The following is a 15,315-nucleotide window of genomic DNA, read 5'->3' as shown; positions in this document are numbered from 1 at the left end:
TAATAACAGCAACTGGAATCACCTTTCACTTCTCCCTCTCTCCACTGTTAATTCCATATTGTACTAGCAACCAAACCCATCTCTTCCTTTCTATTCCTAATGCTATTTATTGCCTCAATTCACACTTTCTCACCTGACTATTGGCCTCATTTCCCACCCTCTGGTCTCAGAGGTCTTTCCAATCTATCTGGTCAGGTGATCTCTGTTAAACACCTGCTTAAATTTCTTCAGTGGTTCCTGATTTCCTACAAGATAATATTCACCTTTCTTGTTACATTATACAAAGTCCTTTCTGCTATGGTTCTATCTTTCTCCACCTTTTCTCCTGACACACTCCTTCTTTCACCCATAATGTGCCCAAATGTACATGTATTCCAACCTTATAAAATTCTTCCGTGTAAAAGCCACTCAAGTTCACTTCTGTGATAGACAAACTAATGGCCTCCCCAAAGGTTTTCACATCCTAATTCCTGGAACCTCTGAAGATGTTACCTGACATGGCAAAGAGGACTTTGCAGATGTGATTAAGAATCTTGAGATGAAGAGGTTATTCTCGATTAACCATGGAGACCCTAAATGCTATCACAAGGATGCTTGTTAAGAGAGAAACAGCAGAGTCAGAATCAGAGAAGATACGACAACGGAAGTAGAGGTCAGAGAGTTTGTTTGGAAGATGCTATGTCACTGGATTTGAGTTCAGGAAGGAGCCACAACCCAAGGAATGTAGATAGCTTCTAGAAGCTGGAGATGGCAAGGGAAGAGAGTCTCCCCTGGTGCCTCCTGAAGGAATGCAACTTTGCTGACACCTTGATTTTAGCACTTCTGACATCCAATACTGTAAGATAATAAATTTGTGTTGTTTTAAGCCTCTAAGTTTGTGGTAATTTTTACAGCATCAATAGTGAACTAGTACACTTATATGTCTTGTACAACTTTTTTTTGCAAGATATTTAACAAAAGAGATGGTAGATTGTTCATCTTTAATCCCCTGAAGAATTCAGTCCAACTGCTTCTTTATAGTATGCTATGCTTGAAAATATTTGCTAGATATAAAAGAGTAACTAGAACTGACTAGTGTATATGAAAGGACAATGCCTATAGCACCGCCAGTTCCAAAGTTATTACAGATACATGGGTTTTATAAAGTGAAAAAGCATGTAGCTACAAAAATAAGCACTCCATAAGCTTCCAAAACCATAATCACCAAAGCTATGGGGAAACTGTATAAACAATTTTCAGAATACAATTCATAGATATGGAAAACAAAGAATGAAGTGATAAACCTAACAAAGATAAATCATTTCACCTTCTTTTACTAAAACTTCCTATAATTCTGTTTTTTAAATAAGGAATCCAAAAGTCAAATCTCTACAAATATGTAAACATTTTAACCTCTTTTATACCCAGGCACAGCTGATGCCAAAGTTACTGAGCACACAGTACAGTAAGAATTCGATAAATGTTTGTCAACAATTATATACAGAATTTACTACTTTGTCCTTTGGGAAGATGAAGGGGCTTCAACATTAGGTCAGAAATGCATAAAACCCTAAAAGAAACTAACAAATATAGCTGTACACATGCCATATAAATACTCATAACTGATAAACAGAGATTCTATTTAGAGTTTGTTAGTATATTGGTGCCTGTGTGTGTAATAAATTTGAAAATATATTTATAATAGTTAAAGCTCTAAGAAATTTGTCTTTTTTAAAATACAGAACACTACCGACCAAAAACTTCCTTTCAAAATGAACCTCATTCTTTTGGGATATGCAGATAAGAGAATTTGCTTTTTCAAGTTAACTCCGACCGATGACCAGTGTTTCCTATTTGCTTCACCATCCTCGGGACCTCCCAACCTATTCCAGGCCCAGTCCCCTAGCCCAGCAGGAAAATGAGTGGTTTACCACAGATTCAGCCCTCCATGTTCTTTACTTTCATATTTCTACCACCTGCTCTTATTTACATTAGTGAACAACTGAAAAATATTTCCTGACTTTGCTTCCTCCTCTTGATAATCTGAATCATAATAACAAGACCTTAATGGCAGCAACATATTTTAAAAAAGAATTTTTAAAACACTTTATAATTTGAATGTATTTGTCTACATAATTTGAACTCTGATGATACAGAGCTACAAACTGACATGATGATTATTTCATTGAAAATATAATTCTTTGTCTCCTTAAAAAAATCTCAGTGAAAATTTCTATTAAAAAAATACCCAAGGAACAGAAATCTGTACACATTTCTAAACATAAGGCAATAAATTGGAGAAAATAAATGTCTGGAAAATATTAGGGTCAATTAAAATAATCTCTGAACAATAAGTAATTCATTCGAAGTTTTCTTCCCATGTTTGTTTTCTCTGTTCCTTCTGTGTTTATTAGTGCATTTTCATCAACTCTGAAAAACCACCAGAGGGCACTGGAGAGTCCTTACTTTATAGGACATCTTTATAGGAAAAACAGGAAGAATCTTCTTTTCAAATTTAAGTTGTCCTTTTTTCTAATATGAACATATTTAAGAAAACATATTAATTTTTCAGAGTATTAAACCTTTTCTTATCATTGATAAAAATCATTTCCCTTTATCATTCACTTTATCATATGTGTAATACAAAGTAACTGAAATATGCTTTTAGAAATCAAAGTAAAATGCCAATGATAGAACTTCACTCAAATAAAGTAGCAATATTAACTAGGAAATATTTTAGTACAGTTAGTAAAACATAAATGACCAATGAATAGTGTTTAGGATACCCACAAGAGCCTTACCACTTTTTAAAGAAATGTTTATACATAATCCTCAGAGATTTTTAACAGTTATTCATTGTCATTGCCCTAAAGCAACATTTTCCATGCAAGGCAGCACTCTAGATGTCTTAAGAGACTACAACTCTACAAAAGGAAATTTGCCGTAAATAAGTAAAAATGGGCTAAAACATGGCTTAGTATTTTGAACTGCCAAACCTAATTTCACTTAGACACATCAGCACCTGCAAAGAAAAGTACTTTATTTTTACTTTAGCTTTGAAAGTATATAGCATGTGCTTTTTAACAAGAATAAAAAACATAATTTTTTCCTTAATCGAACCTGTTTTAAACTGTTAACATCCTCTGGCCTGTGGTGTTAGGAAAACTGTAGCATGAAGTTAAATGTAGCCACTGAGGGGCCTCAAGCAATCTGACTACAAACTCCATCCATCTAAATTTGCTTGATCAATTTGGGAATATATAAAATATGTTACAGAAAAAAGGTACCACCTTATGTACTGAGTATTCCTTAAAGGTGTTCAATAAATGCTTACAAAATGAACAAAAGGATAAACTTCTATTTCTACTGATGATGTTGTAATTCAAAAGTTTTACTTTATGAAAATGGCAACTGAAATCCTGAAAGGTTCAGGGACTTGTCCCCAGTCAACAAGGTTTGGTAGGGGCTGGACTTAAACCTAAGTTTCCTAATTTCCAATTCTGTAGGTTTCATAATACTCAACAGAACAATCTAAACTACTTCTGTAAAAAAATAACTCAGAGTGTTTTTTTAGTGATCATCACTGTAGACAAAAGTTGGCATGTCAACATTAGTTGTCTGTAGAAATGGTCTGCAATAGTCAACATGAAGATTAGCCATGGAAAATTTTAATACACTTGTAAGCCAACTTTCCCACCTGTTTGTATGAAGTAAGGGAATGAAAATTGAATCAGTATTACCCTACCTTCAGGAGATTAGTCTTTGCAAACTTATTTCAAACCTAGGTAAAAGAATTTGTGATTGGAGAAAAATTTTTCCTTTCTATAGGACAGTAATTCTTATTATCATGGATGACCAAGAGTTGTATACTTGTTATACATAAATAGAAAAAAATAATAAAAGTAACAATTTCTAAGAGTTAAACTTTAAAACATAAACAGCCACCATAATATACTGATTTTTATATAATATATATTTTTTAATCTGACAACTTCTTTTGAATCTCAAGATGAGATCATCCTGGATTATCCAAGTAGACTAAGTCCAATGACAAGTGTCCTGATAAGAGAAAGACAAAGGGAGATTAGAGACACAGAGGAGATGTCCATGTAAAGATGGAGGCAGAGACTGGAATGATGCAGATACAAACCAAGGAACACCAGAAGCCACCAGAAGCTGGAAGAGACATGGAAGGATTCTCCCCTACAGCCTTCAGTGGGAACATGGCCTTGCTGAGACCTTGATTTCAGATTTTTGGCCTCCAGAACTGTGAGAATAGATTTCTGTTGGTTTATGTCCCCCAGTTTGTAGTAATTTGTTACAGCAGCCACAGGAAACTAATAGAACTCCAGACCAATAAATTCATCAGCTCATTATTTCCAGTGGTTGTCACAGCTCATAGGCTCCAGACTGAACTCATTCTATCTCCAATCCCTGAAAAACTGTCCTTCTTCCTCTCTCTGTAATTGATGACAACATCAATATAACTTCTCAAATTATTTCACAATCCAACTCCAAACATTCACTTGATCCCATTTATTCTTCTTCAGAAACATACTTTCAGTCCCTATGACTGCTTTTCAGGACCTTAGTATAGAGGAATATCATTTTTACTGAGTCCCTGACTGGTCACTCTGGAATCTCATTACACTCTTTCCTACAGAGAGCATTATTATTTGTCCACAAACAGATCTGATCACGCCACTCTCATATGTGACCCTTTAGAGCTTGATTGTGTTTCCTCCTCTGTAAGGGCAGCTTTACTGATGGACTGGTACAAACATTTGTGTAACACTATCACATATATATCAAGGAGTTTCATCTTTATGGTGTATAGAAGGCACCACAATAAACAGATCTGCCAATCAGAAGCCCAACCTCAAAGACCAAGTTTTCTACTAAAGGGGATCTGCAATGCAATTCAGTATCTCATCCAAAACTTTCTGTTCCACAAGCTAAAATCCAAAAATCAAAATATGTGAGACAGACGAAACCCTTCATACTCTATGCTCAGTCTACTTTCTGGGCTTCATCTTAGTCTCAATGACCTACCAACTGTTCTCTTAACACAAGTGGTCCTTTCAAGTTTCTGTTCTTTGGAGATCTTTAATATGATCGATGGCATCACAATCCTCCTATTACGGAATTATTTCTCTACCTCTTTTTTTCAAATGTCCCACATCTAATCATCAAACTCAATGGATTCTGACTTTAAAGTTACTTTCTCTTCTGTCTTCCCTGTTCTCACTGCTGTTACTTTGAGTCAGGATACCCTTTTTGTGTCAGACATTGCTGGCCGAAAGGAAAACAGACTTTTTTAGGATACCACAAGAAAAAAGAGTTACTTATGAAAGTATATTTGTGCAGTACAGATGAGTCAAAAGTTATGAAGATTCAGAATATGAAAAATAATATATTTGTGTGTGTATATACATATATATAGCTGAATCACTTTGCTGTACACCAGACACTAAAACAACATTGTAAATCAACTATATTTCAACTTTTTAAAGTTATCAAGATCCAAAGCATTACTAGAGTCTGTTTCTTCTCTTTCTCCTTCTCACCCTCCCTTCCTCCTTTTCTTTGCTTTGTTTTCTTTTCCCTTTTCCCCCTTTGCTCCGCAACTCCTCCTTTTTTAAAATCACAGACCAAAAAATCACTCAGCAAAAATTTTCAACTTCCCTTTCTTATCTCCCCTATTTCTGTCTAATTTCTGAAAGATCATTCTTTCACTAATCTCTAATCCAAATTCAATAATAAGTTTGATTGACTTAAATAATTATCAGTTGTGGAAGAGAGAATAGTGTACTCACCTTCCCAAAGATGTCCACATACTAATCCTTGGAACATATGACTGCTTTTTTCACATGACAAAAGGGACTTTGCAGATTTCGTTACATTAAGGATCTTGAAATAAGGAGTTTTTCCTGGATTATCCAGGCAGGTCCAATGTAATCTCACAAGGGCCCTTATGAGGGAAAGAGGGAGGCAGGAGAGTCACAGCCAGAGAAGGAGATATGATGACTGAAGCAGAGGTTGAAGTGATAGGAGACCATGAGCCAAAGAAGGCAGGTAGCCATTAGAAGATGGAAAAGGCACTGAAACAAGATTTTCCCCTAGAGCCTACACAAAGAACACAGCCCTACCAATCTATTTCAGACATCTAACCTCCAGAACTGTAAGTATATGTTGCTTTAAGCTACTAGATTTTTGGTAACTTGTTAAAGCAGCAACTGGATACTAATACAACAGTGTCCTTAATTTCTAAGCCACCTTATAGATCACCTTCAAGTCTATAGGAGAATGTCCATGGATCAAGGGTTCATCCTCTGAATCCCTGCCTGCCACTGACTGACTCCCATTGCTGTCCCCTACTCCTCATTTCTCCCTTCAAATATGTCAAAGAATATACCTTTTATGACCTCCATGACACACTGTTACACTGCTATATTTACTAATTTGGAATATTCCCCTCCCCATTGAAATCCTACTCATCTTGCAGGTTCAACCATATTGACTTTTATCTTCTCCATGTAAATTCACCACGAATTAGGCACCAGTATCCACAAATGATGTTAATTTATGCCAACTCTATATGAAACTGTACTGACAACTAAAAGTGAACAAGTAAGTTTATGGTGAAATTCTTAGGTATATCACATGATTATTAACAAAGATACTGGATAATTCTATTTTGTCAGGTGTAAGCTCCATTTGTTTGTTAGACTATTCTAATTAAAGACATTTCAAATGAATATTAAAATTATTCTAGATCTAATTCAAAATTTATTTTTAAAAAACAAGACAAACAGAAGAGAGGGATGGATTTTTTCCCAAGAAAAAGTAAAGTGCATTTGTTTAACTTCAAAAAGTAAAGAAATAAAGCCTAAGAAGTCTGGTCTTATAAGGTACCCCAAAGGAAAAATAGGAGAAATGTTTCATACTTTTTGACATGTTTGACAAACTGGGAATAAACACATGGTAACATAATAAAAGGCAGATGCTGGGGGACTGGGTTGTCTCTTAATCATGTGGAATTAAGCTCACTGACATCCAGGAATGCCCAAGAGATCTGATACACATAAATCACATTGGCAAGGGATGGAAACGCACCACTACACTTTCTCACTCCTATTCAGTTAAATCTCATTTTCTTTCCACAGTAGCATAATTTCTTTTACCTAAAGAAATGATGACCCAGAAATAACACAAAGATTAGAACCTAAACTGTGTGTTTGGTTATTTAATGACTCTTATCTCTTATGAGTCTGGGAAACCCTCAAGAAACCTGCTTTCCTCTTGCTGTCAAGAAGAAGTACATCTGAATCATTTTACACAAACAAGTGTCCACTGTCAAGTTCTAGAATGAAGAAAAGATACTTCCTGTGGTAACTCTTTTATTCTCTAATAGCTGGCTGCTTTGAGTAACTCTGATATATCATAAATACATTCTAGAACAAGATGTAATCTTTGGTTTATAGATTATAGCCACTTACTCTTCTCCATATGCTCTAATAATTGTGAATACCTTTTTTTCCCCTCTACCAAAGTCACTTGTTTATGTATCGTATATCAGGAATCTTGAAACACACCCTTTCATGGTGGTCTGTACTGAACAATACCATTAAAACCAAAATGTCTACATGATGACAGTACTTCTTTAAAGCAGCAGTAAGTGTAGTAAAAGTCCAATATGCTAATAGTTAAAGAATCATTTTCTTGCCCTTCTAACAGATTTTGAACTGCATTTAAATCTCATCAAAACACTCATGATTTGCAAAGGTCCACTGTCTTCATGTAAACCCTTAGTGTGTCTTAGATATCACTTATTCTAAGCTTGTATCTTTTGCTTCAGTGGTCTCATATTATATATTATATTACTGCCTATTTAAGAAAAAAAACATTTTCCTTAAATAGCTTTATTTTATTTTGCCTTCATTTTTCTAATACTGTGCTGGTCTTACAGCATCCTCACACAGAACCCAGCCTGAACACTAAAGCTACACATCCATTCATTCATACAATCATCAGTTCATTAAGACATTTCCTTGAATCCTGACTGGGAAACACACACCATATTTGGCACTTAGAAGTTAAAAGCATACACAGACCACAGTTCTTGCACTCGCCATCTTATATTCTAGGGATGGTTATGAGAGCAGAGAGAAACAGGCAAAAGGTCTGGATCCCTTTCTCTTCCCTAATCTCTATATTCAAGTTCCTCTAGCTTCATTTCTCTTCAGTGCCTCAAGCTATTAGGCCAAATTACAACTCACACTTCAGTTCCTCGAAAGCACTATTCTCATATTTTGTATGTAATATTCCTTCAACAGTCTACATTATCTCCATGGCCCTGAATCCTATCCCAAATTCTCTTAGTTACACAAAATAAAAATAAGCATTTAAGAATAGCCATTATTAACAGAAACCACACTGTCCTCTTGGAATGACCTTGTAAAGATACAGAATTTCATAGACTTTAACCCTTCAAACAAAGCAATGACAATGTTTTTATACTTTAAACGTGTTCTACAAAGACACAAAGGGAACATTCAAAATAGATTATTTGAAGACAAATACACTAATAAACTAGAGGGAGGGAGGAAAGAGAGGCGGGGGAGGGAGGGACAGAGAGAGAGAGAGAAACAGAGGCAAACCAATCAACCAACAAAAACAGTAAGTTAAACTTTCTAAATTAGTTGAGATACAAAGACCGTACAAGCAAGCATTAGCTTTACATGTGGTTTCTGTACAGAATTCTATAAATGAAAACAACTCAAATGTTTACTTACTAAATTGCTACAAAGCTTCACATACTCTAGGAGAATGGATAATATTGATAGTCTTTGCCTCTTTCTTCAAGTGTTGCTTATAAAAACTAAAAGCAAGGTACAAAATTGTTCCAAGAGAAACATGTATTGTGTAAAAAAGGCTGAATATTTGCTTGCATAGATATTAAAGGCCTTGATTCTAAATGTATGCAAAACTTCAGGACACTACCTGAGAGATCAGATTGAATCCTTAACTGTTATAATCATATACATATCCAAAGTGATATTTGAAACAAAACATTATAAAATTGAATTTTTAATATTTCAGTCAAGGATTTTATGATAATGGAACTGCCTTTTTAACACTTAATTTGTTCCTTAAATTAATAGCAATGGGGGTGTAAGCCAATGTGATAAAAATAATACATCTCCGGCTTGTTTATGAAGAGCTCCTATTGCTTTCAAATTAGTTCTGTTAATGAGAAACAAATACCTACTTTTAAGTTTTTATGGAATGACCATATGTGTTTATCTAAAGTAAACACCATACACAACTGACATGCCATAAAAAATTCAACATTACTGTGAGCATTATAATCATATTTAATATATTCTCAGTTATTCAAATATCTAGTTTTTGTTTTCTAGTAGTCACAGAGAATTAAAAATAATATTCTAGTAAAAGACATATGAAAAAGCATTGGGTTCTGAATCATGTTTAATGACCTTTCAAAAAGATTTATAAAATTACAAATAAAAAAGAGAATTAAGAAGAAGAAAGAACAAGGGTAAGTATTCCTCTTGGTTAATATGTGAAATCAAATATCAAAAATTGATTTTTATTTCCTGGCCTTGGTGCCTCTGGTTTTATAGGTTGGGCTGGATGTGAAGATTGAGCCATCAATTTTTTAAGGAGAAGATGCCAAGTGTTCTCCTCCTCTACTTGATCTATGGAGATCAGTAACGACGCTCTTCAGTAAGCTACATATCTGCTTTTCTCAACAAAGGTGCCATGGTAACAGGCATCCGCTGAAATGAGTACAAGCTATGAAACTATATGGGTAAAGTAATATTATCTAAATTGTACACTTAATATTAAAAAATCAAACAAACTTCCATCCAGCAGGGTCTTAACACAGATACCAGAGGAAGCTATCTTAATTTACATTATACAGAAAAGAAAACAAATAGACCATGTCACTAAATCTCAGTACTTGCCTTGTCATTTTTACATTATAACACAGAAAACACAGTTAGTTTGGGAGGTATTAATTAGCTATGTGACAACTATATGCATAAATAAAAGAGAACAAGGTCTCAGAATTCTGCCAAACCTAGGGCAACATTTTACTACCACTCTCCTAAAATAATTATACCATCAAAAAAAAATTGAACTTGAGACAGGTCACTGAGTTTTCTCAGGTCCCTGAAACAGAAGGAGATATGAATTTTCCAACTGTCCCACATGGCTAGCACAGCTCCCATGTTTCCCAAACACACAAAGTTAAGTTTTGATTCAATTAACATTTTCCCCAAAATTAGTATATAGACAGAATGGACCTGGCACCACTATCTGATGATGGGAGAAAAAAATCACACTTGCATTTTGATAAATAAATCATAGATCTGACATATACCAAAATAAAAACAAATTTTGTATAATAAAGTATAATAACCAGAAAAAAAGAAGTTTTTAAGATTCAATCAATATTTCCATTCTGGGGAGTTTCGTTTTGTTATAATACTCATACAGATGCGTGTTTCTCTTCTACGTGGCCAGATTCATGTTAAGTGTTTTTAATGTAAATTGCTGTTCAAGAAAATAGCACTGCTATAGAAATTATCAGCTTTCATCACAATTTACTTCCCCTTCTACATACTCTAACTCACACGGGTATGCTCAACTTTCCTTGCAAGTGGCAGACAAAGAAATTAAGATAACTGCTATTTGCCAGTAATCCATTCGAAGTACAAAAGCTACTACATCATAATCCTGCCCTAGGGTTTTCTCTCATTCAAAAATATCCACCAAGAGGAACAGACAAAATAATGTGTATACATAGAAGCAGTATTTTTTTCATATTGCCTACAACCACATCAATGGCAGATACAACAGCTATACAATAACCACAAAGATCTAGAGTCCAGAGGCTCAGTCAAATTCCTTTTACTCTCAACCTCACATCATCAGCCCCTTGGGCAAGCACAAAGTACTCAGGGATCCCTCCCCAGACTTTCCTCCAAGGTGGGGCTCAGAAGAGCAGACTGCTCTCTACTTCCCTTGCATGTGGCTCTGTTCGTTGATTTAATCAATATGAATCTGAGGCCTGTCAACCTAAGGGACTGCAAATGGTTGCTGTAGCCGCACCTCAGTCCTTTCATTCCCTCTCCTTTCTGAATTCCAAAGATACTTTTATTTGTGCAATTCTTGATATCACAACACTGTAGCCTCTTGCACATTCTCTTCTTTACCCCACTGTCTCTCTAGAACTAACAGATAAGACATTCTAGTTCTAGGAACTAAACATAATACCCTTCTTCCTCCATTGTACCCAGAAGCTATAGCTTCAAAAATTCTGTACTCCTATGTAAAATGTGAGTGTGGCAAGACTGTGTATTATCCACGACTTGTTAGACATAATACAACCTCACACAAATAACAGTATTTATTCAATTGTCTCATACATTTTGCTAACTCCACGTATCAACAGTCAACTGAAAACCAAGATGTCTGCTAACATGTAATGTTTTCCATAAGCCTCAACATTATGTTATTAAGCAGTTCCTTTCATATTACCATTCTATTTTACCTCTGTATTTCCTCTTAACTTATTAGGATGTTTCCCCATGACACTTTCTTTAATAACTCTGGTGCTTTATTAAAATATCTGCAAAATAATTCAGCAAATCAGCTGAAGTAAAATCCTAAAAAGAATCTGCCCTACACATAGCTGACATGGAAATGATGACAGTAAAAGGTAATGTGAAAAAAAATTCATGATATTTCCATGCAAAACTTTAAATGACATTCTTTTTAAAAGAATGCTGAAAATCATACTATAAAATAAAATCATCTGCAAGCTTTGGTAATGAATTTATTCCAATTCATTGTGATTAATGAAATAAGCCACATCTTTTTCAAGCTATTCCTACCTTTCTAATTCCCTGAGTTATGTTTCACTCATTTAAAGATAACTCTGCAGTATTTCCACAACATGGCTCCTGGTTAATTCTCAACCTTTCCACCAATGGCACACGTGTAAATGTAGCACCATCACATCAAGCCATAATGAAAGAAAAGGAAGAACACTGCTTACCAGAACCTCTTTTGGTCACAACCTTCAAACTCTGAGTAAAAGTAGCATATAAGAGAATCAAGTGCGGAATCGGAGCTTTCATCTTCCAGCTCTTAAAGGCTGTTCCCTAAAGCAAAGATAAAAAAGAAAAACATACATTTTAAAAAATATATAGCAACATTATAAGATTTTTATTAGATTTTTTATCATGCATGATTGGGGCAATGAATTCCACAAATGGAAACAATGTGAACAGGATCTGTAGTCTATTTTCCTGTATGTGGAGGTTCCTAAATTAAATCAAAACCAGTAATATCAAAATTATGTCTCCATAGCCCCCCCCAAAATTTTTAAAATCTTAGGCTCACTGAAGATTTAGAATTTCACTTTATTTAGAGGACCTAATTGTGTTTAAATAAGTGGGAATAATCCCTTTAAAAGGACTATTTTATTAACAATTTATTTTAAATATAAATTAACCAACAGGGACATTTTTTAATGTTCCATGCTGCATTAGAATATGGTTTTCTTCAGTATCATTCTTTCCAAATGAGAAGAAAAACATAAATTCTATGCCTCTAAAGATTTGATTATAATTTTACAATTCTCTTTTTTAAAAAAAAAAAAACCCTAAGAGATACTCCAAGAGAACTTTAAGACTTGGTCTCTACTAAAAGAAAGTACCTGCATATGAAAGCTACAGAAAGATACATCATTTCTCCCTACTACAAGGCTCTCAGAGGGATACTAGAAGGGACACTAGCCTAGTTTTTGAATTTCAAAAGCGGGAAATATTTCATTTGAAATTAACCAAAATGAACGTTGTCTTCATCAGAAAATCATCCCTTTTTAATTTTTGTACAAGACTGAGATAGTTGAGCTGAAAGACTGAATTTCAAAAAGTAGCAAGTCAGAACAAAGTTCAAATATAGTGTCAATCCATGACAGCACAAGTTTCTCTGCAAGACAGTTGAGGAATGATCATATTCAGCTTTCAATCACTATGACTTTATTAAAGATGAGGAAGCTGAAATGGTGATTTGAGTCACATTTTTTTGCTCTCCTAAAGCTTCAGGTACCTCTGAGTATTTTTAAATGATTAATTCATTCACATTAATAAAAGTCTGTTAAAACACATTTTAATTCACAAAACAAAATCAAAATCCTTTACTTGCAGTCAAGTGTCACCATTATCTTTTTACTCACAAAGTCAGTGAATTTTTAAAATAAGCATTGAGAATAAGCTATTTTAACTCCAGCTCTTATAAATGATAGCCTGTTTCAGTTTTCTAACCAAGGACCTGGAGTTCACATAAAGACATAAATGAAACCTAGCCCGAAAAGCCGACTCATCAGACACATCTGACGAACTGCCATATTAAAGTGCAAGCCTGAGTCACACATGCATTGCTAAAACCCGAATCCCATTTCCCAGGCACCACACTAACTGGAGCTGCAGGAAATCTTCAAGCTGGTATCTCCAGCCTTCAGGTTAGCAGTGAGAATCAGTTCCTCTCTCAGTGTGAGTTTAATCAGCACTGCCCAAGAAACTCCAGGATCCAACTATACACTGCAAGACCTTTCAGCTTAACTACCTTATTACTTTACTCTTGTTCAAAATACTATTTCCTTACTCATTTCATTTCTATAAGTCATACAGGCTAGTTTATGATTCTATTTCTTAAAATTAAATTGGTTTGGAAAGCATCAATTTGGTAACATCAAGAGCCTTAATTGAGTCTCTCCAAACGCTGTATATTAGGGAAAACAATAGAGAATCATGGAGCATTTCAGATATTTAATATCTTGGTCAATCTACAGTAATCTCTAGAAACCTCTTTAAGGTAATTTATTATATTTTATATTGAAAGATAGATTAAACATGCCTAGTCATAGATATCCAAGCTTTGCTGTACTTGCTGCATAGTTAAAATTCCTACCCAGAAATCACAATGTAAACTTTATATAAACATTTACTGAGATTCTCCTGTATTTCCTTATTGTCACATAGCAGCTCATGCTATCAGTGACTTAATTTCAAGAAGCTTCAATTTCTGGGTGGATGAGCCTGAGATGATTTGCCTGTCTCCTGTTAAGAATACCATTCACCAATGGGCTTCACATAAATCACTACTAAATCTTATGTGAAATGAGCATATCACAGTGGTTATAAGCAATCAGTCTGTCTGGGTTCTCAACTCAGTTTTGCTACCAATCAGCTGCATAATTTGGGGCAAATAACCTCTCTGCAACTAGTTTCTTCATTTACAAAACAGGTACAGTACATATAGCACAGTGCCTAGAAAAGCACTGGCATAAAGAACAAACTGAATACACAAAAGCTGCAGTTGTTACTAATTTTACTGCAGTTGACTGTTGTTGCCATTATTATTATTATATTAGCCCTATTAGAGACTCAACTCACATCCCTCTCATCTGTGAAACTTCCTGTACATACCAGCTTTCTTTACGTGCTACCTCACACTATCAGCTTCTCTTTAATTATATGTCTGTCTATTCCACCGGACTTAGAGTCCCTCCAGGGTGTACGTGTGTTTTATTCATCTTTTTATAACCGATGCTCAGTAAAATTTAGCTGAAATAAAATGAATGAAAGACTGAATGTGGTTGCTACTCTATGCAGTTGAATTTTGGCATTCAAACTCATCATTTGATAAACACTTATTAAGCACATACTAGTTACAAAATGCTGCGCTGTAGTGCAGTGGGGACACAAAGACAATGTAATGCACTCTAATAAAGAAGGCTCAAAGACCAATAAACAAGACAAATGCTTACCTACTTAATTAGACTGCCCCTATTGCCATATGGTGAGTATAATGTGCTGAGGGAGTAGAGGGCGGAAATCTATTCTGTTTCAGGTTGGATCTGATGAAGTCATAAGAAAGAGTTTTCACAAGAAGCATTTCAGCTGGGACATAAAGGAAAGACTTTCTAAAGAAAAGGAAATTTTGGAGCTAGGACAAACAATGGGTGAAACTGTCTGTCTGATAGGCAGAATAATGCTCACCCACAAACATGCCCACATTTGAATTCCTCAATTCTGTCACTAAGTCACCTTACACAGCAAACGGACTTTGCCGCTGTGGTTAAGTTAAAGATTTTCAGATGGGAGATTATTACCCGGGTGAGCCCAATGTAATCACAGCATCCTTATAAAAAGGCAATAGAAGAATCAGATTCAGAGAGAAGAAATGCAAAGGAATGTCTGTGGCCTCTAGAAGCTGGAAAAGGCCAGGATACAG

The 15,315-nt window shown here is 35.0% G+C and overlaps 1 protein-coding gene across 1 annotated transcript in view; it reads right to left on the bottom strand.

Annotated features, from left to right (window-relative positions):
* The window catches only part of IL1RAPL1 (interleukin 1 receptor accessory protein like 1), a 922,977-nt gene that overhangs the window by 861,574 nt on the left and 46,088 nt on the right, over positions 1-15,315 (bottom strand). The window contains exon 3 of the mRNA XM_032475399.1: positions 12,071-12,176. Coding sequence (XP_032331290.1) covers positions 12,071-12,176 — 106 coding nt within the window. The remainder of the gene's footprint in view (positions 1-12,070; positions 12,177-15,315) is intronic.

This window comes from Camelus ferus, chromosome X (genome assembly GCF_009834535.1).
Source record: "Camelus ferus isolate YT-003-E chromosome X, BCGSAC_Cfer_1.0, whole genome shotgun sequence".
Classification (NCBI taxonomy): Eukaryota; Metazoa; Chordata; class Mammalia; order Artiodactyla; family Camelidae; genus Camelus; species Camelus ferus.
The sequence above is the reverse complement of the archived record's forward strand: the minus strand, read 5'-3'. Positions and strand labels throughout refer to the sequence as shown.